The sequence below is a fragment of the Protopterus annectens genome, chromosome 7.part0 (assembly GCF_019279795.1).
Source record: "Protopterus annectens isolate FY-2018-M chromosome 7.part0, PAN1.0, whole genome shotgun sequence".
In the NCBI taxonomy this organism is placed as follows: Eukaryota; Metazoa; Chordata; order Ceratodontiformes; family Protopteridae; genus Protopterus; species Protopterus annectens.
Window position 1 is genome coordinate 1,377,346,079 of NC_056739.1, and position 25,992 is coordinate 1,377,372,070.

The 25,992-nt window shown below is 44.6% G+C and overlaps 1 protein-coding gene across 1 annotated transcript in view; it reads right to left on the bottom strand.

Annotated features, from left to right (window-relative positions):
* Window positions 1-25,992, bottom strand: part of PPP4R2 (protein phosphatase 4 regulatory subunit 2) — a gene marked incomplete in the record, with an annotated part of 674,825 nt that overhangs the window by 80,468 nt on the left and 568,365 nt on the right. The window contains 1 exon segment of the mRNA XM_044077974.1: window positions 13,857-13,910. Coding sequence (XP_043933909.1) covers window positions 13,857-13,910 — 54 coding nt within the window.

A 25,992-nucleotide genomic window follows, 5' to 3' on the forward strand; every position in this document is an offset into this window, starting at 1 on the left:
CCTTTGAAAGGAGGCATGGTATGGAAATAGAACTTGTAACCTCGGTTTATAATGTCCAATACCCATTTGTCCTGGGTGACTAAATGCCAATTTTGCTTGAAAAGAGCCAACTTTCCTCCCAAAGGAGCTGCCAGGCAAGAAGAATCTGGCAGCTGAAAATGCAGGTCATTGGGCCTGTTTACGAAAGGACTGGCCCCTGCCCTCACCAGCAGATTGAGCAGGCGAACTCCATTGTCTCGGCCTGAAGGTACTCTGAGCTCTGCCCCTACCACGTCTAGATCTACCCCTAGACTGAGAATCAGAAGAAGGGTACGTCCAACCCCTTAGTAGGCCAATTTCTACTAAACTTTGGAGGTTGTACCTGCAAAAAATCTTTAACAGTCTGCATAGACCTAGCCTTGTCTTCCATTTTCTTTAAGACTGACTCCACAGGAGGACCAAACAAAACTTCAGACTGTAAAGGGCATCCAGAATTCTAGACTTAACATGCTCAGACAAATTCTGATCCTTAAGCCAGGCGTGCCTCGAATAACTGAACCAGTGGCGCCACCCTAGAAGAAGCCTGTAAAGCATCAAAACCACATTGCAAAGAGTGCTTACCCACCTGTTCAGAAACATGCACTAAATCCTGCAATTCTTTACACTCTATGCCCTCTGCCAAAGCATCCACTTTAGATCTTAGCTGAGAAAGGAGGAAATTCTGATACTTCAACATATGAAACTGGCAGTTCAAAGCTCTCATTGCTAAAGTAGAAGAGGTATACACCTTCTTACCCCATCTATCCAAAGCTCTAGCTTCCTTATCCAGAGGAACCGGATTCTTAACAACAGAGGCTCTAACACCCTTAGGCCCCTGACTAATAGTTTCTGGGTGCACCCTAGGACTCTTATACAGATATTTATGAGCCTCAGGCACCCTGTAATACCTGTCCGGTTTAACTGGGGCAGGAGGCACAGAATCTGGATTAAGGGAAGCTTCCGAGAAAACATCTGAAACAACATCCAAAACCGGAGGTATAGCTAAGGGTCTATGTTGTGGTAAAAACAAGAACTCCCCAAGTCTCTTCCGGGAATCAGAGTAATCCTGTCCCTCCCACTTAAAATGCTCCCTCATGGAATGCAGAGTTTCTGAAAATGAAAAATCCTCTGGAGGAGAAGCAGAAGGAGTGGAATCCTCTGCATCAGAATCAGAATAAGGAGGGAAATCTTGAATGTCTTCAGCAGAAGACTCTGAATCATCTGAGGCCTGCTCCAAACTTTCCAACTCTGGCTCCATCCTGGGCCTCTTATCAGGAGGGGGCATAGAACCTCTAATTAAAGTAATCAAATCCTCTGCCATTTTAAGCATGTGCTTTTTAGGCACAGACCCTGAAGAACCAGAACTGACACCAGAGGAAGGCAAGACAGACCTGCCTTTAGAAGGAGCCTTAGAAACAGTAGCAGAAGGCCTAACCATCCTAGGCATAGAAGGGAGAATAGTAACCTGAGAGGCCTCTTCAGCCTGACCTGCCTCCTGAGAGGCCACATCCTGTAAAATCAAAGTTTCCCCCTGGGACTCAACAGAAACTTCAGCCGGATCCACCTGTTCAGCTGTAGCTTCTAAAGGTCCGGCGTCCGAAACGGACGAATCATCCTGCCTAGGCTTAAAAGATTTGTCTTTGCGCTTCTTAGTAGAAGCAGGCGTCGGAACATCCGACGGCATATTATAATTACACCTCTTGCCAAAGACTAACCTAGCGCAATCTAACCTCCGTTTTATAGTGCGCTTATTAAACCTAGCAGAAAACCGACACCCGACTACGTCGTGCTCCGGTCCCAAACAAGGAATACAAAGCGAGTGGTAATCCCTATGCGGTATCTGTTTCCCACAAGAAATACAATTATTCACTTTTTCTGACATCCGGTAAGTAACTGAGGCAAGAAAAAACAAAAATATTCCCCAACGGGGTACTTAGCCCAACTTGGTATTGGTCTGAAACTCCGAAAACGAAAAATTTCAGAACGCCGAACGGCACTTGCAACGCTGCTTCTGCAACGGACTATGCGGCAATAAAGACTGAGGATATGACGTCGGTCATGCGCCTTTATACCCTGACGCTCTAATGTCAGATCTAGGCACCCATGACCGACGTCAGCCTAATACTTTGGTATTCGGGCCGACCGAGGACAGCGGACTACCCATAAGTAAGGACTGCAGCAATGTGAGATGAAGAACATCTTTCGTTACTGCCTGTCCTTTCCTTTAGTCAGCATATGAGACAAATAGTTGGTTTGACTTTCTGTACTCTTTTGTCCTATGTAAGTAAAATCTCAGTTGCCTGTGAACGTCCAATTTGTGCAATGTGTATTCTAACTTATTGGAATGGTTTTAAAAGAAGGTAGGTAGTTCGATAGACTGATTGATGTTTTGAATCGAACAAACATTCGGAAGGAAGGACGGATTGGTGTGCAAGGTTACTCTTATCTGGATGAAAAAATCATGTACGGGGGTCGGATAGATAGAGCCTGCAACTCTGAAACTCTCCTGGTGGAAGTGATGGCAACCAGAAAAAGTGTTTTCCACGAAAGAAATTTTAACGGAGTTGTGGCTGCTGGTTCAAATGGGGGCAACATGAGTTGTGACAGCATGAGATTAAGATTCCAAGGGGCTACTGGATTAAGAAAGGGGGGACGGAGGTGAAAGGTACCTTTCATGAAGGCTTTACAAAGCCTGTGGGACATAAGAGAACCATCTTCATGGCCAATATGAAAATTGGATATAGCCGCCAGTTGAACCCTTATAGTGGACGTTGATGCTCCTTCTTGAAAAAGTGTGGTAAGAAAATCTAGTATCTTGTGTACTGGAGCCCCGAATGGATCTATACCTTGTTTGGAGGCCCAGTCTAAAGGTTCCATTTGCTGTTGTACAATTTCCTTGTAGATGGTTTGTGAGAAGATGCAATAATTTGTTGTACTGCAGGGGATAGTAACTCCGACCTGGCTAAGATGGGAAGCGGAGCAGCCAAGCTGTCAGTTTGAGAGACTTGAGGAAGGTGTGAGGAACTCCCGAAGAATGTGTCAACAGGTCTGGCTCCGGGTCCAGCATCCATGGTTCCTCCACTTGAGATTGAAGGAAGGGAAACCAGATTTGTCGAGGCCAGAATGGGGCAATCAGTATTATGGTCCTGTCCAGACGTTTGGCTTTCTGTAAAAACCTGGGAATTAGTAGAAAGTACAGTTTTGTACCTACCATAAATGTAGATGTCCGATAGGAATGCATCTGCAGTCCTTACAAATGGGTTGTCCTGTCGTCAGGCAGCCCTTCGGTCGGCCGGATTCCAAAGTCTGGGTCTGGCCTCGGCTGGTGTCGCACTTCACCCGACGTCATAGCTGCAGTTCTTTGGGTATAAAGGCATCAGCCGATGCCATTTTCCTCAGTGGTTCTTGCCCCATATGCCAGGTGCCCTCTTGGAAGGCTAAATTTGGATAAATGCCAATGTTTCCAAATAGTAGAGAGCAAACACAAAAAATAAGCATGTATGTACATATATACAAACAAATACACCATAATAGACCCCCCCCCCAGCTAGCTATAGGATGGGCAAATACCCTAGGAGTACCACAGAGGGGAAGGCGGGTGGGTAATCCTGACTGCAGATGCATTCCTATCGGACATCTACATTTATGGTAGGTACAAAACTGTACTATGTCCTTCAAGGATGCATCTGCAGTCCTTACAAATGGGTAGAATACCATAGCCAAACTAGGGGTGGAGGAAAGAAGAGATTATGGTGTAGTTAGGATCCCTTGCAAAACAGCAGTGGCAAAACCTGCTCGGGATCTGGAGTATAAGGGTAAGTTATAATGCTTGGCAAATGTATGCACAGAGGTCCAAGTAGCAGCCTCTATAATGTCCTTGGTAGCCACTCCTCGTAAGAAAGCTGTGGTAGTGGCTGTAGCCCTTGTAGAGTGAGGCCTGATGTTCTCTGGAGTTTTCTTTCCATGGTAGGAATAACCAAATCTAATGCAAATTCCTATCCACTTGGAGATTGTCTGTTTTGAAATTGCTTTTCCTTCCCTTCCTGTTGCATATGCTACCAGTAGCTGGTCAGTTTTTCTATTGCCCTTGGTCCTGTCCAGGTAGTGGCGTAACTGTCTATGTACATCCAAGGTATGCAACAGTCTTTCTCCCCTGTTCTGTGGGTTGGGAAAGAATGTAGGTAGGTGGATAGCCTGATTTAAAGATACTCTGGATACCACCTTAGGCATAAAAGTAGGATTTGTTCTCATGGACACTATCTTGATGGAAGATCAGGAAGGGTTGTACTGCCATTAATGCCTGAAGTTCAGATACCCTTCTTGCTGAAGTGATTGCCAGCAGGAAAGCAGTCTTCCATGATAAGTATTGTAATTCTGCTGTTGCTGCTGGTTCGAAAGGAGGAAGTGTCAATTTTTCTAGCACAAAGTTCAAGTCCCATGCTGGCAATGGTTGTTTCCTAGGAGGTTTTACATTTTTAATTCCTCTCAGAAACTGCCTGAGCAGAGGATGCGAGAAGACAGGAGGATCCAAGCTGTATTCTGCTGAAATTGCTGATGCATGTATCTTGATGGAAGAATAGGACAGGCCTGTGTGGAAGAGCTCTGCCAAGTATTCCAGGATGTTGGCTATGTTTACCAGTGACACATCTTCTCCCTTTGCAGTACTCCAAATGAGATATCTTTTCCATTTTGCTGCATAATTTTTCCTTGTTGAGGGCCTGCGAGCCTCAAGGATAAGGTCTTTAACCCGTTGTGATAAATTTGGGTTAATTGATCTTATGAAATGTTCCAGGCAGTCAGCTGCAGAGTTTTCAGGCTTGGATGCAGGATGTTGTAGTTGTTCTGTGTTAACAGCAATGGAACCAGGGGTAGTGTCCATATTTGTTCCCGAGACATGCTCCTTAGTAATGGGTACCAATGTTGCCTTGGCCAGTCTGGAGCTATCAGAATGATCCTTGGACGGTCCTCTTTGATCTTCAATAGCACCTTGTGCATCAAAGGAAGTGGTGGGAATGCATATGCTGTCAGGTTTTTCCAACTGAAAGATAGGGAGTCCACCTTCCAAGCAAGTGGGTGGTACGTCCTTGTGCAGAATTTCTTTAGATGGTGATTGCGTGGGGATGCAAATAAGTCTATTTCTGGGAGTCCCCATTTTCTTGTAATGGCTTTGAAGATGTCCGGATGCAGCATCCATTCGTGGGCATCCGTGGTAGTCCTGCTTAACGTCTGCTAGAATGTTTTCTTTTCCTGGTACAAAATTGCTTGTAACTGAATGTTGTAGCTCAGAGCCACATTCCATAGGTCCAGTGCCATCCGGCATAGAGGGTATGAATGTGTGCCTCCCTGTTTGTTGATGTACCACATAACTGTGGTGTTGTCTGTCCTTATCATCAACTGACCTTCTCGGAGAAATGGTCTGAATGTCTGGATTGCCAATTTTACTGCCAGCATTTCTTTTAGATTTATGTGTAGGTGCAGCTGGTCTTGAGTCCATAAGCCTTGTATGCACTTGTCCAGCATGTGGGCCCCAACCGAGGTCTGAGTCGTCCGTCATGATGGTTTGGCTTGGTTGAATGCTGTAGAAGGGCAATCCTGTGTTTGATTGACAGGCCTCCGCCCACCATAGGAACTCTTGCTTCAGGCATGGGATTATTGGAATTTTGGTTTCTAGGCTGTGCTTGTGTTGAGACCATAAATTCTTTAGGTACCACTGTAGCTTTCTCATATGCAGTCTGGCATGAGGGACCAATATTATGCAGGATGCCATGAAGCCCAGGGCTTGCAGTACTTTTCTTGCTGTTAGATGGTTCTGCTTGGTTAATGCCAAGAAGTAGAGAGGTAGTTGCTCTTGCTTTTCTGCAGTTAGGAATGCCATTTGCTTTGATGTGTCCAGCTCTGCACCCAAGAAGGTTATTCTTTGGGGTGGTATCAGCCTTGACTTTTTTATATTGACTGTATATCCCAGGGCTTGTAGCAGGCAAATGACTCTTTGTAAGTCTTCTGTTAGCTTGTTTTTGTTGTCCGCTTGTATCAGGCAGTCGTCCAGGTAGGGGTAAATTTGGATTCCTTGAAGCCTGCAATGAGCAATTACTGATGCCAGGCATTTCGTGAACACTCTGGGCGCAGTAGATAAGCCAAAGGGCAATGCTGAGAATTGATAATGCTCTGATCCTGCAAGAAATCTGAGGTATCTTCTGCAATTTGGTCGTATGGGGGCGTGCAGGTATGCCTCCTTGAGATCTAGAGTTACCAGCCAAGACTCCTTGCCCAGCATGGGAAGAAGCTGCTGTAGAGTCAGCATTTTGAATTTTGGAACAATGAGGAATGTGTTTAAAGCGGACAGGTCGAGAATAGGCCTCCATTTGTTCTCTTTTCTTGGTACCAGGAAGAGTCTGGAGTAAAATCCCTTTCCTTGCTCCATAGATGGTACCTTTTCCACAGCTCTCATCTTTAATAATTGAGATATTTGTTTTAGAGCTTCTGTCTTTTGATTTGGCGGTAGGTTTGGCATTCCTCTCTTCCCTGGTAGAGTATGGAAGTGGAACCTGTAGCCTTGGTCTATTGTCTGTAAAATCCACTTGTCTCTTGTGATGTAATGCCAGTTTATTGAGAATAAGGCTAGCTTTCCGCCTAAGGGTGCTGCTAGTTGTTCCCTGGTAGGCTGTGCCAGAGCCAAGTCACTGTGATTGTCCTGTTGCAGTGGTGGTGGCTGTGTCTGTGCCTCGCTGGTTGTTATCCTGCCACTGGCGTCCCCTGTAGGCACCCCTGGATTGGTTTCTGCCTCTTGATCGCCTATTCCTGCCTTTCTGTGCTTTAGAGGAGTCTGGAAAGGACCAAGTTTTGGAGGGCCAATTCCTGCTAAACCTTGGAGGTTGGACCTGTAAGAAATCTTTCACTGTTTGTACAGATTTTGCCTTCTACTCCATCTTCTTCAGTACCTGTTGTGCAGGAGAACCAAATAAATTGGCCTTGTCCATGGGAGCATCTAACAGTTTTGATTTGACATGGTCCGGTAAGGCCTGCTCTTTCAACCATGCATGCCTTCTGATAACTGTGCCAGTCATGGCTGATCTAAAGGAAGCCTCCAGTGCATCATAGCCGCATTTTAAAGAATGGTTACTAACTTGCTGAATGTTATGTACCATTTCCTGAACATACTTCTTATCAAAAGGTTCATCAGAGGACAGTTTTTTAGTTAACTGGTCAAGCATAAATTCTTGATATTGGATCATATGAAATTGACAGTTCAAGGCCCTAGCTGACAGAGTAGCAGAAGGGTAAACTTTTTTACCCCATCTCTCTAAGGACCTGGATTCCCTTTCAGAAGGGAGGGGATTTTTAGCAGAGGTAGTTGCTACAGCCTTAGGCCCCTGGGAGATAGTCTCGGGATCTGCAAAAGGAGCCTTGTATAAATGGTGATGCGTGTCCGGGACCCTGTAGTACCTATCGGGCTTAGCAGGGGCCGGAGGTAATGAATCAGGAGCAGTACAAGCATCAAATGCATCATCTACAACAGAAAGAACTAGAGGTATAGCTAAAGGCCTATGTTGTGGTAAATGCAAAAAGGTTCTAAGCCTTTTTCTGGAGTCTGAAAAATCTTGGCCCTGCCACTGAAATTGTTCCCTCATAGCATGTAAGGTTTCCCCAAAGGAAAATTCCTCAGGTGGAGAGGCAGAAGGGATGGACTCTTCAGCATCAGAGTCTTCGTAAGGGGAAGAAGGAGCCTCTGGAGGGTCTGTATTTTCTGAATCAGAGGAATCATCTGTGGACACTGGCTCAGGGGGCTCTGCTCTAGGGCTCTTCTCTGGAGGTGGATGAGAGGCCCTGTCTGGATGAGGTTGGGATCCCCGGATTAAAGAAATAAGATCCTCTGCCAAGGAAAGCATTCGGGAACTGGAGCTGGGCCTGTGAGAAGGGGTCTTAACAGGCACAGATTTTGTAGCTTTAGCTGCTTTAGCCCTGGCAAAGGCCTTAATGGACATGGCTGCAGGAGGCCTAGCAGCTCCACGTGCAGGAGTTGAGATATCCAAGGGAATAGTGTCAGATAATTCCTGAGAAACCGCAACCGCAGGTTGGATTTCAAAAGCCGATTCTACCAGGTTTGAAGAGGCCTCGGTAGAAGGCATGTTTTCGGCTGAAGGAAGAACCGCTTGCTCGGTTTCAGCCGAAAACGAGACACTCGCGGTTGGCTTAACCGCGGTTTCAGCCGAAACCGCAGACCGCGAGTGTCGGTCCTTTTCCTTGCGTTTTTTGGATATTTGTGAAGTCGGAGGATCCGACGGCATAATATAAGCAAAATCAGAGCCAAAAAACAGCTCAGCAAATTCAGACCGACGTCTAAGCGTCCGTCGGTTAAAAGAACCACAGGCTAGACAAGCTGCGACGTCGTGGTCTGGGCCTAAACAAGGTAAGCAGTAAGAGTGGAAATCTTTATGAGGTATTTGTTTCCCACAAGTTAAACAATTATTCACTTTTTCTGACATCGGCTGAGGCAAGAAAGAGTCCCCAACGGGGTACTTACCTTTTTAGAAGACTTCGAAGTAGTATTCGGTAGTAGTAATCTCTGGTTCTGACCGACCGGCACTTGCGAACAGCTTCTGCTTCCGGCCACGCGCAAGAAAGACTGAGGAAAATGGCGTCGGCTGATGCCTTTATACCCGAAGAACTGCAGCTATGACGTCAGGTGAAGTGCGACACCAGCCGAGGCCAGACCCAGACTTTGGAATCCGGCCGACCGAAGGGCTGCCTGACGACAGGACAACCCATTTGTAAGGACTGCAGATGCATCCTTGAAGGACATCAGGAGGAAAAGCGTAAAGGAGACCCGGGGGCCAATCGTGTACCAGTGCGTCCCTGGGGACACCCCCTGGAGGGGGTAACAGGGCAAAGTAGCTTCTGCATTTGGCATTCAATGGGGATGCAAACAGGTCGCAGCAAGGCTGGCCCCATCTGCGGAAGATCTCTTCCGCCACTTGAGGTTTGAGGGACCACTCGTGAGGGAACAGGATGGCTCTGCTGAATTACGTTGGAAGTCCCCGGGATGTGCGTTGCTATCAGAAAGCGTCCAGTGGACTTTGCCCATTGCCAAATTCTGAGGGCCTCTCTGCATAACGGGTAAGATCTGGTTCCCCCTTGCTTGTTTATGTACCAGACCACTGACATGTTGTCTGTCTGAACTGTCACTGTTCCCCGAGGTAAGGACTTGTGAAAGTGTTGCAACGCTAGAAACACTGCCCTCGGCTCTAGAACATTGATGTGCAGATTGTACTCCAAGTTGGACCATTGACCTTAGACTGTTTGTCCCTGAAAGAATCCCCCCCACCCTATCGGGGAAGCGTCCGTGGTTAGAGTTGCTACCGGACTGGGTAATACAAACGGTCGCCCTAGTGTTAGATCTTGACTGTGTATCCACCACAAGAGATCCTTCTTGCAAAAATTCGTGATCAAGATTTCGTGTGACAATGGAAGTTGTCGATATGACCACTGGGCGAATAGCATCCATTGAAGAATCCTCATATGCATCCTGCCTAAGGGAACTACAATAAGGGAGGCTGCCATCAAGCCTAGTACTCTTAATATTTGTCGTGCAGGGACTCTCTTGCTGTGTAGAAGGACCAAAATTTGAGGTCTGAGGTCTGACACTCTTGGTGGGGGGAGAGTAACTTGAGCCAGGGAGGTGTCTAGCTGGGCTCCTATAAATAAGATACGCTGTGACGGCGAGAAGACAGATTTTCCAAAATTCACCGTTATGCCTAGCGAATAGCAGAGACTGATGGTGTAATCCCTGGCTTGTAGAAGACGATATTCGGTGGTGGCGGATAGGAGCCAGTTGTCTAGATAAGGAAACACCCGGAATCCCCTTCATCTCAAGTGAGACGCTACTACTGCCATGCATTAGGTGAACACCCTGGGGGCTGAGGTGAGACCAAAGGGCAGAGCACGAAACTGGAAATGACTGGCTCACAGCCGGAAGCGCAGGTGATCTCTGGATGCCTTGGCCATCTTGATATGGTAGTACGCGTCTTTGAGATCTATAGAGCACATCCAGTCGCCCTTCTGCAGAAAGGGAAGGATTGACTGTAGCGTGACCATCCGGAACTTTTCCTTTTCCACAAAGGTATTTAATTTGCTGAGGTTTAAAATTGGCCTCCAGTCCCCTGTTTTCTTTGGAACTAAAAAGAACCTTGAGTAAGTTCCGGATCCTATTTGGTCCGCCGGGACTGGTTGGATGACTATTTTCGAGCAACCTTCCTATCTCTACGGTTGTCTGGTCTCGCAGACTGGGTGGAACGTCTGGGAGCTTTTTGGAGTTGGGTGGCATTTTGATGAAGGGAATGTTGTAGCCTCTGGTAACTATGCTTTTTACCCAGGAATCTGATGTTAGATTTAGCCAGGCCTCTGGGTATAAAGCCAAGCGACCCCCGACTGACTCCAGAGTAGGACAGTCGGGCCTGCACTCAGGAGTGCTGGAAGGGATTTCCAGAGAAAGTCTGTCGCCCTGATTTTGCGGACCCCCTCTGCCGGCTGGGCGGCGTCTTCCGTTTCTTCCCCCTCCTCTGCCTCTGGAGGGGGCATCACTTTGGGTGTGCTGAAAAGATCCCAGAGTCTTTCGGAACCCCATTTTTCCTCCTCGTTGCCCTTTAGGGTAGGGTCTAGATGGGATGGAAAAACGGACCCCTACGGCAGACAGGGTCTTCCCTTCTTGTTCACACCTCGTAAGTGTCTCCTTTACTTTGGGCCCAAACAAGGAGGCATCATCAAAGGGGGCGTTGGCAAAGGAAGACTTAAAGGCTTCCGCAAAGGAGCATAAGCGCAACCAGGATTGCCTTCTCAGGGCGATCGCTGAAGCTGCCGCTCTACTCGACCCTTCGACTGCGTATGAAATCAGCCTCATGGACGAGTTCACTATGGAGTTTAGGGTGTTAAGTTGCGCTATCACTTTCTCGGCGACAGCAGCATCTGTGTTTCCCTGGAGAGCATCTCCCAGTTCCTTAATGAGATCTCTCTGTAAACACGTGAAATGCGTAAGGTAGTTGAGCGATCGGATGGAAAAAGTCGCCGAACTAAATATGCGCTTCCCATATCTGTCCATCGTCCTAGAATCCTTATTAGGAGGATGGACAGAGGAAGATGATTCAGACATCTCTTTCTTAGTGGCCGCCGCCACCACCATGGTATCCACGGGAACCCCTTTTGTAAGATAAGATTTGTCCTGGGGGGCCATCATGTATTTATTTGGCTTACGAGGGACTGGTTCCACTGTATCGGGGGTTTCCCAAGCCCTCCGGGCTATTAGATCCATGAGATAGTCAAATGGTGGAGTCACCCAGGAGGTAGAAGGTTAAGTCCCAAATGCCTTCAGCAAGACCGATTCATCCACAGAAGGGGTAAGGGTTTGCCAGTCCCCCCTTTGTTTCAGGATTTCCACAATGTCTGCAAACGAGACATCCTCAGAGGGGGACCGTGGGGACCCTTCTGTTTCATCTAAATCGGTGTCAGATGTGAGAGATTCCTGGGGGGAATTTATGTGCCTCCTCTTGCACAATTGTTTCCTCGGAACATCCTCAGCGGGAGCTTCTGGGGATGCATCTGAGGAACCAGAGTCTCCCTGTGGGGACTTCTGAGGCATTGGGTCTCGATGCTTGGTAGGAGCCGAAGGCACAGAAGCAGAACGCGGACCTTTTGGGGAAGGAGACGAAGATACTGATGAAGTATGTGTCTGATCAGACCAGACCTTCCTCATGATGTCAAAGGCACCGGTGCCCTGACCAGAAGATCCGACCCGATCCGAAGAAGGTTGTTTCTCCGGAATCGGAACCACGGGCTCCGACACAGAGGACGGATCCGAACTGATCTGAGCCGAGGCACCGAGGGGAAGAGTCGGAACCGATATCTCGGTTCGACTATCCCCCCCGGAACCTAGGAAAGATCTTAGACTCTTCGGCTGGTTCCGAAGGAGTAGAGGTCAACGGAGCTGATAGCACTACTGGAGGCTTCGGCACAGAGGGCTCTACAATCATCGGTTCTTTGATTCCTAGCTCCGATGACTCGACGGGTCTCGGAGGAGGAAGTGTTGAGGGAACAGGAATAGTCTCGAGTTTCGAAACCAGCTTGGACGAAACCCCGATTAATTTGGACAAAGCAGAGTTCTCCATAAGCTTCTGTACCACTCGGTCCACATCGGAGTTGGAAAGGGGCCTCGAAGAACGGGTCGAAGGGATCGAAGCAGTCACCGAGCGAAGGATAGCAGATGGTGGTACCTCTGACACCGGCTCCAATACCTGAGCCTCGGTCAGAGATAAACGCTCGACACCTGGCACCGAGGTCATAGGAGCCGGCGTCCGAATCTGAAAAGAGGTGCTCGGAGCCGATGACTTGGGCTCTGACACTCTTGAAGACTTCGACCCCTTCGAAGACTTGGATACCTGTTCAGCCTTGTCCAGGGCCTCTTGAAAATCGGGTTTAAGCAACCCTCTGTCAACCAACTTCCTGCGTCTTTCCAGCATGACCCTCCCACTAAAGGAATGACAAATGGAACAGTCTTCCTGCAAGTGGAGAGGGCCAAGACAGTAGACGCAGGATGAGTGGTTGCCAGTAATGGACATCTTCTGTCCGCATTGACACCTTTTAAAGCCAGATTTGGCTTTTTCTGACATTTTGAAAGAAAATCCAAAAAAACACAGCACACTTAAGAAAAAACACTATATAATACTAAGTGTAATAATTTTAAAAAAGTTTGGAATAATAATCAACAATTTAAATCTAACCTAATATATATAAAAATCCAAAACACACAGCACACTATGATATATATATATATATATATATATATATATATATATATATATATAGAATAAAAAAGAGAAAGTAAAGGCAAAAATTTTTTAAAATACTGTCAATCCTGACAGGAAAAAACCCGTAGGCCTTAACTAGAGAAAATTTAAACTAATCTAGTCTAAATACTCACAAATAACACCCTATACTATATTACTTATTTAAACACTAAGATATGACTATAAATCTGTAGAAAAGAGAAATATATATCAAGAAAGTAGAAAAAAATATACTGGCCCGAGCCTCTCAATGCAATCTGCTGCTAGCGGCAAACTAGATCTGAGGGTTAGCACCTGAGGATCATGGGATATTACTGTGCCTCGAGCTTTCTCGAAGATGCGGAGCTAGTGATGCGGCCGTCTCGGAGCAGAGGATCGGCTCCGAACCCGTGTGTAAGAACAATTGGTGAGATTGAACAATTTCACATCTGTCAATTCAATGCCCTATGGCGAGAGTTGCAGAGGTATATACTTTTTTACCCCATCTGTCTAAAGCTCGGGAATCCCTGTCCGAAGGGGTGGGATTCTTAGCTGTAGTTGCTTTTATACCTTTAGGCCCCTGGGAAATGACCTCTGGGTCAGTAGTAGGATTTTTTAAAAGAAACTTGAGAGTCAGGGACTCTGTAGTACCTGTATGGTTTTCCTTGGAGCAAGTATCAGGAGTTAGAAATATTGCAAAGGAAGTGATTGGTAAGAGACATAATGGATTTTATAAAGCTTTATTGAATAATACAGGTGAAATATCTAATATTAATAAGTGTAAGGATCAACAATTTGATTTGAAAAAATATATAAGTAATAATATTCCATTGTATATTACAACATTTAATAACATATCAAGCAGTGTAAAGAATATAGTTAATAAAAATTGGAATCTGATAAAAGCTGATAAGACCATGGGTGAAATATTTAAAGGACAAGTGACCTTTGTATATAGGAAAGATACATCTTTACAGGATTTGTTTGAAAGTTTGAATGTTAATGTTAAAAATCATTCATACAAACCTTCAGGCAATTTCAAATGTGGCAGATGTTCAACTTGTAGGTACCTGTTAAACACTGGAACAAACGTAATAGTAAATAGACACAACATTAAGATAAATCACAATATCAATTGTTTTTCTACCAATGTTGTGTACATTGCAACATGTCAACATTGCGAAGGTTTTTATGTAGGTAAAACTAGCAGGCATTTGAGAGAGCGTATTAGAGAGCATTTATTAGATATCAAAAATAATAAAAAAAAAAAAAAAAAAATTAACAAATGCATTAGCTAGACATGTTAATCAATATGCAGAACATAGTTTTAAGTTTTTTGGTGTGTTACAGCAACCTTTTGACCCTCAAGGAAAGATAACAAAATATAATTTAGAGGTCCTAGAATTGCGTATGCAAATAATGTTAAATGCTCATCAACACCCTGGTCTCAATGAATTTATCAGTATTAAGCCCATTCTTAGGATGAAAAGTATTAAAGGGTGTTGATGTTTATACAATGTACATCAATTATATATATGTTGTGTACATACATATACATACACACATATATATTTATTATTGATTTTGACATATTTAAAATAAGTATAGTTTTTCAACAATATTTATTAATGTTGTATATGGTTATTTATTTATTTATCCATGCGTTAATATAAGTATGTATTGTTAATAATTTATATATGTACAGAAGTCAAATCAAAATCAAGCAGTTTTAAGATAAGTTTTAAACCAGTTTTTTAATATTCATCATATTTACAATATTTATAAATTTCAATATACATATATATATATATTTTTTGTAAAGTTTCATAAGTATTACTTTTAAAAATTAAAAAAATTAATTATAGGCCTTTTGGGTACGTATTGGGTTTTAGTGTTCAACAACAACCTGAAATCATCAAGTCCGTATATTTTATATTTTTGGAATATATACACATACACATATTCTTAGTACATGTAATTATAATGTATTTGTCATATTCATTATATATATATATATTTTTTTTATATATTTTTATATGTATCAATATATATTATTTGCAATTTTATATTTAAGTAAGGCAAACATTTATAGGTATAGGGTATATGGGCATTGTATTGGATTATGTGCTGCCTTAATTTTGTTGTGTGGTTTTAAGAATTTGTTTTTAATGTTTATCAAGTTCATTTAGAGTATGCTTAACAAATTGATGGAATAATAGGCATCAATTAGGGTGGGGCGGTTAGGTATATAATGAAGATTTGTAGTTTAGCAAGATGTTCTGAAGAAGTTCATTTCATGAACGAAACCTAGGTCGACGTAGTGTATTGTGATTTCAATAAATCGTTTTTGGTATGCGTTTATGGACCTTGGATTATTCGTTTGTTGGTGATTCGGCAGCACAGTTTGAGTGCAAATCAATCCTTGGCTGGTGACCCTTCTACACTCTATTTTCAATTTTGTTGTTGAGACTGGTTATTTGTTATCAGGAGTTAGACTGGACTCAATAAAGACATCATCCACAACATCCAGAACAGGAGGGATTGCTAAAGGTCTATGTTGAGGTAAATTTAGAAATTCTCAGAGTCTCTTTTTGGACTGAGGATAATCCTGGCATTCCCAAGGGAAATGCTCGTATGAAGGGTTTCATCAAAAGAAAAATCCTCTGGAGGGGAAGCAGAGGGAATGGATTCCTCTGCATCTGAATCTCTTTTCTCTTATCAGGGTAAGGCTGGCTTCCCCTAATCAGCATAATCAGGTCTTCTGCCATTTTAAGCATTTGATTTTGTGGCAAGGAAGCAGGTGCTTGAGTTTGGGTCGTCAGTTTTTTAGGCGTAGCTCAGTCTCAGCCTTAGAAACTTGGTAGTTTTAGAAGGAACTGAAGATGCGAAACAAGTTGTCGGTTTATGTCAAATATCGGTAATGCGAAGAACTTCCTCCGAAGCCGGTGCCTGCACAGTGGCTCCGGACCCATCCAAGGTAGAGAAATAGTACAGTTTTGTACCTACCATAAATGTAGATGTTAAGAGTGTATACACTGCTGCAGTCATCACAGTTGGGTTATCCTGCAGTCAGGCGGTCCCGCAGTCGGCCCAAATTCCAAAGTCTTGGTCCGGCGTCGGTTGCTGTCGCCTCTTCCCTGACGTCAGTGCGCCAGGGGTATATATGAGAGGCATCAGACGCCATTTTCTTCAGTTTTTCTTGCCCCAGATGTCAGGTGCCCCCCCCCCCCCCAAATGGTAGTCAGTAGATAGTACCAATAATAAAAAGTGTAGCATAAACAAAATATTCCTCCAGCTATAAGCAAATACACCACAAAGGTTGTAACAGATTTTAAGGTATAGAAAGGTTTGAGAGAGGGGATGGAGGGAGGGTAACCTGGACTGCAGCAAGGTATACACTCGAACATCTACATTTATGGTAGGTACAAAAAGTACAGTTTTGTACCTACCATAAATGTAGATGTTCGAGGATCCACATTGCTGCAGTCCTAACCATTGGGTAGTCCGCTGTCCAGTCGGCCCGAATACCAAAGTATATGGCTGACGTCGGTCAAGGCGCATTAGACTGATGTCAGGACGTCAGGGTACTAATGCGCATGACCGACGTCATATCCTCAGTCTTTTCTTGCCCCAGATGTCAGAAGACCCTAAAAAGACAAAGGCCCAAACCAAAAAACCAAACAACCCTGCACCAAACATATATACAATATATACAAATGTACAAGAGTATATCCTAACCCACACCACCACCCCTAAACACAGAGGGGAAGGAGGGAGGGTAAATTGGACTGCAGCAATGTGGATCCTCGAACATCTACATTTATGGTAGGTACAAAACTGTACTATGTTCTTCATTCCACATTGCTGCAGTCCTAACCATTGGGTAGAATCCCAAAGCAGAGTTAAGGGAGGCTGGCAAATCATAAGGAAGCAGGAGCTGTCAACATGCCTTGCAAAATAGCTGTGGCAAAACCAGCCCTAGATTTAGAGTAGAGAGGAAGATGGTAATGCTTAGAGAAAGTATGCACTGAACTCCAAGTAGCTGCCTCCAAAATATCCTTAGTTGCCACCCCTTAGAAATGCTGTTGAAGTGGCAGTAGCCCTAGTGGAATGAGGCCTAATCCCAGCTGGAATCTCCTTGCCATGATGGGAATAACAAAATGAAATGCAAAACCCAATCCACTTAGAAATAGTTTGCTTAGACACAGGCTTGCCCTGAGAACTCAAAGCAAAAGAAACAAACAACTGCTGAGACTGCCTGAAATCCTTAGTCCTGCTTAAATAATAACGCAACTGCCTATGTACATCTAAAGTGTGCAAAATCTTTTCCCCCTTATTTTGGGGATCTGCATAGAAAGTAGGCAAATGAATAGTTTGGTTTAAAGCCACACTAGAAACCACCTTAGGCATAAAGGAAGGATTAGTACGTAATGATACCCTATCCATATGGAAAATCAAAAAGGGCTCTACTGCCATAAGGGCCTGCAACTCAGAAACCCTTCTTGCAGAAGTAATAGCCAGCAAAAAAGCAGTCTTCCATGACAAGTATTTCAATTCAGCAGTAGCCGCAGGCTCAAAAGGTTGTAGAGTAAGTTTCTCCAACACAAAATTGAGATCCCAAGCAGGAGTAGGAGCTCTACGTGGGGGTCTTATATTCTTTGCCCCTCTAAGAAACTGCTTGACCAAAGGATGCGAAAACAATGGTGGGTCACAATCATAGTGAGCTGAAATTGCTGCAGCATGAATCTTAATGGAAGAGAAGGACAAACCTTTGTCCAATAACTCAGTAAGATATTGAAGAGCCACACTCAAATTAGGCTCAGAAATCTCCAAATTCTTTGCTGCACTCCAAAATAAAAATCTCTTCCATTTTTCTGTGTACACCTTCCTTGTACTAGGTCTTCTGGCTTCCATAATCACATTTAAAACTTGTTGAGGAAGTTGAGACCTGCTGTGTTTTAGAACAGAATATGCCAGGCTGTTAGATGAAGAGAGTGAAGCTCGACATTGAGCAGGTGACCGTCCTTCTGAGATAACAGATGTGGAATCAAAGGCAAAGGCCATGGAGGCTTCCTTACCAGACTCCTTAGTAGTGGGTACCAGTGTTGTCGAGGCCAATCTGGAGCTATTAAAATCATCCTTGGCTTGTCTTGTCTGACCTTTAGGAGCACCTTTGGAAGAAGAGGCAGAGGTGGAAAGGCATACACATGAAGATTTTTCCAACTGAAAGAAAGAGCATCCACTTTCCAAGCTGTGTGATGAAACCCCTTTGTGCAAAACTTTGGCAGCTGGTGGTTTAGTGGAGAAGCGAACAGATCTATGTCTGGAGTTCCCCATGACACTGTCAATTTCTGAAATACATGAAGATCCAGTTTCCACTCGTGGGGATCCATGATTTGTCTGCTTAACACATCTGCTAAGGAGTTCTGTGCTCCCGGCAGAAACCTTGCCTGTAGAGTTAGTTGTAAGCTGAGCGCAGTTTCCCATAAAATCATTGCTTGCCTGCATAGAGGATAAGAATGTGTTCCCCCTTGTTTGTTGATGTACCACATGACAGTTGTGTTGTCTGTTAGAATCAACACCTGCCCTGGAAGAAGTAACTCCTTGAAAGCCATTAATGCAAACTGGACTGCTAACATCTCCTTCATGTTGATATGTAGATGCTGAAGTCTGGCAGGCCACTTGTCTTGTATCCACTTTCCATTTAGATGAGCTCCCAAGCAATGTCCGAGGCATCTGTCGTTAAAATCTGACTCGCCTCTGGCGGGTCACAGAGAGTCCCTTGTTTAGGTGACATTCCTGAGCCCACCACAAAAATTCTTTTTGAATGCAAGGTATTATTTGAATGACAGTGTCCAAATCCTGGCAGTGCTGTGTCCATACATTTTGAGATACCATTGCAGCTTCCTCATATGCAGTTTGGCATTGGGAAGCACCAGAATACAAGATGCCATGAACCCTAAGGCTTGAAGGACTGTCCTTGCAGTCAGCCCGGACTGAAGAGATAATTGATGGAAGTAACTGGAAAGATTCTTTTGTTTGTCCGGGGTTAAAAAGGCCATCTGGGCTGCTGTATTCAGTCTCACACCCAGAAAGCACATGTCTTGAGAGGGTACTAGACTGGACTTTATTTCGTTCACAGAATACCCTAGGCATCTTAGCACTGCTATGACATATTCCAAATGCTGTAGAAGGTCTTCCTTTTCTTGAGCCAGAATCAGGCAGTCGTCCAAATAAGGATAGATTTGAATTCCTTTTAGCCTGAAGTAAGCTATCACTGGAGCCAGAACCTTTGTGAATACTCTGGGCGCAGTAGATAAGCCAAAGGGCAATGCAGAGAACTGATAATGAGAATTTCCAGCTCGGAAACGCAGATACTTTCTGCAACTTAGTCTTATAGGCACATGAAGGTAAGCTTCCTTGAGATCTAAAGTTACCATCCAGTGATCTTTGCCCAGCAGAGGTAAAAGCTGTTGTAACGTCAACATTTTGAACTTGGGAATGTCCAGATAAGTGTTGAGGATAGATAAATCCAAAATTGGTCTCCACGTGTTCCCCTTCTTTGGTACTAGGAACAGGCGAGAATAAAATCCTAGGCCCCTTTCTGGTACAGGGACTGGCTGAATGGCCCCTATTTGGAGTAACAGAGAAATTTGCTTGTGAGCCTCTTTCCTTTGTGGAGGAGGAACGTCTGGCATGCCTTTGAAAAGGGCAAGGTATGGAAATAAAACCTGTAACCGTGGTGAATGATATCCAAAACCCATCTGTCTTGAGTAATTAAATCCCAATTTTCTTTGAAAAGAGACAGTCTTCCTCCCAAAGGAGCTGCCAGGCGAGAATGAACTGGCAGCTGGAAAGGCAGGTCATTGGGTCTGTTCTGAAAGGACTGACCCCTGCCCTCACCAGAAGTCTGAGCAGGAGAACTCCCTGTTCTAGGCCTAAAAGAACCTTGAGCTCTGCCCCTACCACGTCTAGACCTACCCCTAGACTGGGAATCATAAGCAGGATCGTCCATCCCTTAGTAGGCCAATTTCTGCTAAACTTTGGAGGCTGCACCTGCAAAAAATCTTTAACAGTCTGCATAGATTTAGCCTTGTCCTCCATTTTCTTTAAAACTGCTTCCACAGGCGAACCAAACAACACATCAGACTGTAAAGGAGCATCCAAAATCCTTGTCTTAACATGCTCATCTAAATTCTGATCCCTCAACCAAGCGTGCCTGCGAAGAACAGAACCAGTGGCAGCCACCCTCGAGGAGGCCTGCACAGCATCAAAACCACATTGCAAAGAATGCTTACCCACTTGTTCAGACACATGAACTAAATCCAGCAACTCTTTACACTCAATACCTTCCGCCAGAGCATCCACCTTAGATTTCAATTGTGAAAGGAGATAATTTTGATATTTTAGCATGTGAAACTGACAATTCAAGCCCTCATGGCTAAAGTGGAAGAAGTATACACTTTCTTTCCCCATCTATCCAAAGCCCTTGCCTCTTTATCAGAGGGAACAGGATTTTTAACAACCGAGGCCTTAACACCCTTAGGCCCCTGAGAAACAATTTCTGGGTCTGCCCGAGGACTCTTAAAAAGATACTTATGAGCTTCAGGCACCCTATAGTACCTATCAGGTTTAACAGGGGCAGGAGGCAAAGAATCAGGGTTCAGGGAAGCCTCTGCAAAAACATCTTCCACCACATTCAACACAGGAGGTATAGCTAAGGGCCTATGCTGGGGTAAAAACAAAATTCCTAAGCCTCTTCCTGGAATCAGAGAAAACTTGGCCTTCCCATTTAAAATGCTCCCTCATGGAATGCAGAGTCTCTGAAAATGAAAAATCCTCAGGAGGAAAAGCTGAAGGAGTGGAATCATCCACATCAGAATCAGAATAATGAGGAAACTCCTGCAAGTCTTCAGCCGAAGACTCAGAAGCCTCTGAACACTGTTCAAAACTCTCAAACTCAGGCTCCACCCTAGGCCTCTTATCAGGAGGGGGCATAGAACCTCTAATCATAGTAATCAAATCCTCTGCCATTTTAAGCATATGTTTCTTAGGCACAGAACCTGAAGTGCTAGGAGAAGCCCCCACTGAAGCTAAACTTGGCCTACCTCTCAAAGAAGTCTTGGAGACAGAAGGAGAGGCTCTAACTGCCTTAGGAAGAGAGGGAAGAACAGTTACCCGAGAAGCCCCCTCAGCCTGGCCTACCTCCTGAGAGGGCACATCCTGTAACAGTAAAGTCTCTGCCTGAGACTCCACAGAAACTCCTGGCAAAACTGCTGGCTCCACTGGGCCTTCTAAAGAACCGACGTCCGAGACTGCCGGTTCTTCAACCCTAGGCTTTGCTGCTTTGTCCTTGCGCTTTTTGACGAAGCGGGCCGGAGCATCCGACGGCATTTTATAATTACAACGCTTCCCAAACACTAACCTGGCACAGTCTAACCTTCTCTTAATAGTGCGTTTGTTAAATCTAGCACAAGAGCGGCATCCAACAACGTCGTGCTCAGGCCCTAAACAAGGTATACACAAAGTATGGTAATCCCTATGAGGTATCTGTTTCCCACAAGAAATACAGTTATTCACTTTTTCTGACATCCGGTTAAATACTGAGGCAAGAAAAACCAAAATGTTCCCAACGGGTACTTAGCCAACTTTGATTCGGTCTGAAACTCCGACTTCAGAAAATTTCAGAACGCCAACCTGCACTCGCAAAACTGCTTCTGCATCGGACCATGCGGCAAAAAAGACTGAGGATATGACGTCGGTCATGCGCATTAGTACCCTGACGTCCTGACATCAGTCTAATGCGCCTTGACCGACGTCAGCCATATACTTTGGTATTCGGGCCGACTGGACAGCGGACTACCCCAATGGTTAGGACTGCAGCAATGTGGAATGAAGAACATCTGTACTATGTTCATCGTGTTACCCTGCTGCAGTCATCACACTTGGGTAGAATCCCAAAGCTAAGGATGGGAGGTGGAGTCAAACAGGGTTAGAGGAGGCTAGAAGGCCCTGCAAAACTGCAGTGGCAAAGCGAGCTCTAGTCTTAGAGTAAAGTGGTAAGTGGTATTGTTTGGTGAAGGTGTGTACTGAACTCCAAGTTGCAGCTTCCAGAATATCCTTGGCTGGCACCCCCCTGAGGAAGGCTGCAGATGTAGCTGCTGCCCTGGTAGAGTGGGGCCTTATGCTAGCAGGAACTGGTTTTCCATGGTGGGTGTAGCAAAAACGTATGCAATGTCCTATCCATTTGGAAATGGTCTGTTTTGACATAGCCTTTCCTTGTGATGCTGTAGCATAGGATACAAAAAGCTGGTCAGATTTTCTGAAAACCTTAGTTTTATCCAAGTAGTAACAGCTGCCTGTGAATGTCCAAAGAATGCAGGAGTCTTTCTCCTTTGTTCTGTGGATTTGGAGAAAAGGTGGGTAAATGGATGGTTTGATTTATTGCCACACTGGATACCACCTTAGGTATAATGGAGTGGTTAGTTCGTAGAGAAACTGTCTTGATGAAAAATGAGGAAGGGCTCTACTGCCATTGGTGCCTGAAGCTCTGAAACTCTTCTAGCTGAAGTAATTGCTAGCAGCAGGGCAGTCTTCCATGCTATAAACTTTAAGTCAGCTGAGAAAGCTGGCTCAAAAGGAGATAGCGTAAGTTTTTCCAGAACAAAGTTGAGGTTCCAAGTAGGTGTTGGTGCTCTCCTGGGAGGCCTAATGTTTTTGGCCCCTCTGAGAAACTGCCTTAGGAGTGGATGTGAAAATAAGGGACGATCCGTGTTGTAGTGAGCAGAAAAAGCTGAGGCGTGGATTTTAATAGATGAAAAAGAAAGCACTTTGTGTAACATCAGTTAAATATTGCAAAATCTGAGGTATGTCAGGCTGAAGGGTATTTTGGCCTTTAGCTTGGTTCCAGGCGCAAAACCTTTTCCATTTGTCTGAGTAGGCTTTCCTGGTGCTGGGCCTCCTGGCCTCCAGAATAACATCCATAACAGCTTGTGAGAGAGGAGCTGGCTGGTTGCTTAGGTGATTTGCCATGCAGCCAAGTTTAAGGATTTGAGCTGGCTGTGTAGAATCTGATTGTCTTGCTGTGTGAGCAGATGGGTAATTTGAGGTAGAATCCATGGTGGGCCCTGGGCCATATTCCTTAATAGTGGGTACCAGTGCTGGCGTGGCCAGTCTGGGGCAATGAGTATCATTCGGGGTGTCTCCATCCTGACTTTCAGCAACACATTTGTGAGAAGGGGTAATGGAGGAAAGGCATATACTGTCAGCATTTTCCAACTGAATGAGAGTGCGTCCACTTTCCAAGGTTGATGGTGAAAAGTCCTTGTGCAAAATTTTGTTAGCTGATAGTTTTGATGGCTGGCAAACAGGTCTATGTCTGGGAGCCCCCATTTTTGAGTTATCATTACAAATACTTGTGGATCCAGTTTCCACTCGTGGGGATCCATGATGTTTCTGCTTAGGTCGTCTGCCAATGTGTCTTTTTTCCTGGCAGGAATTGAGCTTGTAATTGAACTTGGTAAGCCACTGCTGTGTTCCACAAGGTCATTGCTTGCCTGCATAGAGGGTAGGAGTGTGTACCCCCTTGTTTGTTTATGTACCACATTACTGTGGTGTTGTCTGTCCTTATGATAAGCTGTCCTGGATGTAAGAGGTCCTTGAAGGCTGTCCGAGCATTTTGTACAGCTAGCATTTCTTTTTGATTGATGTGCAGATTCCTTTGATCTGCAGTCCATATGCCTTGAACGCACCGTCCTGCCATGTGTGCCCCCCCAGGCATAGTCCGATGCATCTGTTGTCATAGTTTGCCTGGCTGGGGGTAGGGTGAAAGGCTGACCCTTGTTGAGGTGACATGCCTGTGACCACCACAGAAACTCCTGTTGAAGGCAGGGAATGAGAGGTATCATCATTTCCAAGCTGTGGCTGTGTCGAGTCCATACGTTTTTTAGGTACCATTGTAATTTCCTCATATGCAGTTTTGCAAATGGTATTAGTAGTATGCAAGATGCCATGCAGCCCAAGGCCTGCAGAATTTTTCTTGCAGGGAGTTGGGTCTTTGTTGCCATTGTTCTGAAGTATTGAGTTAATTGTAGTTGTTTGCCTGGCGTCAGATAAGCCATCTGGGCCGTTGTATTCAAGCTGGCACCCAGGAATGTCATATTTTGTGAGGGCACTAGTTTTGATTTTTTTTCGTTTACTGTGTACCCTAGGCAACTTAGATGTTTTACAAAAGCCCGGTGTTGTAAGAGAATGTCCTTGCTTTCTGCTTGGATGAGGCAGTCGTCCAGGTATGGGTATATTTTAATTCCTCTATGTCTGCAGTATGCAATTACTGGTGCCAGGCATTTTGTGAAGACCCTGGGTGCAGTAGATAAGCCAAAGGGCAGTGCAGAGAATTGGTAATGGGTTGAACCTGCAATGAAAAGTACAGTTTTGTACCTACCATAAATGTAGATGTTCGAAGATCCACATTGCTGCAGTCCTTACACTTGGGTAGTCCGCTGTCCTCGGTCGGCCCGAATATCAAAGTATAAGGCTGACGTCGGTCAAGGCGCATTAGACTGACATCAGAACGTCAGGGTACAAATGCGCATGACCGACGTCATATCCTCAGTCTTTTCTTGCCCCAGATGTCAGAAGACCCTAAAAAGAAAGGTCAAAACCAAAAGACACCAAACAACCAACCAACCACCCTTGCACTAATAATATGTACAATATATACAATATACACAATATTTACAACCCAACCCACACAACCGCCTCTAACTACAGAGGGGAAGGAGGGAGGGTAAATTGGACTGCAGCAATGTGGATCTTCGAACATCTACATTTATGGTAGGTACAAAACCGTACTATGTTCTTCATCTCACATTGCTGCAGTCCTTACACTTGGGTAGAATCCCAAAGCAGAGGTAAGGGAAGATGGCAAAACTAAAAAGAAGCAGGAGCTGCCAAAATGCCCTGCAAAATAGCAGTGGCAAAACCAGCCCTAGATTTAGAGTAAAGTGGAAGGTGATAATGCTTAGAGAAAGTATGCACTGAACTCCAAGTAGCTGCCTCCAAAATATCTTTAGTTGCCACCCCCCTTAAAAAAGCTGTCGAAGTGGCAGTAGCTCTAGTGGAATGAGGCCTAATCCCAGCTGGAATCTCCTTACCATGATGGGAATAACAGAAAGCAATGCAAAACCCAATCCACTTAGAAATAGTTTGTTTTGACACAGGCTTGCCCTGAGAACTCAAAGCAAAAGAAACAAATAACTGCTGAGACTGCCTGAACCCTTTAGTTCTGCTCAAATAATATCGCAACTGCCTGTGTACATCTAAAGTGTACAAAATCTTTTCCCCTTTATTTTGGGGATTTGCATAAAAAGTAGGCAAATGAATAGTTTGGTTTAAAGCCACACTAGAAACCACTTTAGGCATAAAGGAAGGATTAGTAATTTAAGATACCCTATCCTTATGGAAAATTAAGAAAGGCTCAACCGCCATAAGGGCCTGCAATTCAGAAACCCTCCTTGCAGAGGTAATGGCCAACAAAAAAGCAGTCTTCCATGATAAATATTTCAACTCGGTAGTAGCTGCAGGCTCAAAAGGTTGTAGAGTGAGTTTCTCCAACACAAAATTGAGATCCCAAGCAGGAGTAGGAGCTCTACGGGGGTCTTATATTCTTTGCCCCTCTAAGAAATTGCTTGAACAAAGGATGAGAAAACAATGGTGGGTCACAGTCATAGTGAGCGAAATTGCTGCAGCATGAACCTTAATAGAAGAGAAGGACAAACCTTTGTCCAGTAACTCAGTAAGATATTGAAGAGCCACACTTAAATTAGGCTCAGAAACATCAAAATCCTTTGCTGCACTCCAAAATAAAAATCTCTTCCATTTATCTGCGTACACTTTCCTTGTACTAGGCCTTCTAGCTTCCAAAATAACATTCAAAACTTGCTGTGGAAGTTGAGACCCTCTATGGTTCAAAACAGAATATGCCAGGCTGTTAGGTGAAGAGAGTGAAGCTTGACATTGAGTAAATGACCGTTCTCCTGAGACAACAGGTGTGGAATCGAAGGCAAAGGCCATTGAGGCTCCCGTACCAGACTTCTCAGTAATGGGTACCAGTGCTGTCGAGGCCAATCTGGAGCGATTAAAATCATCTTTGGCTTGTCCT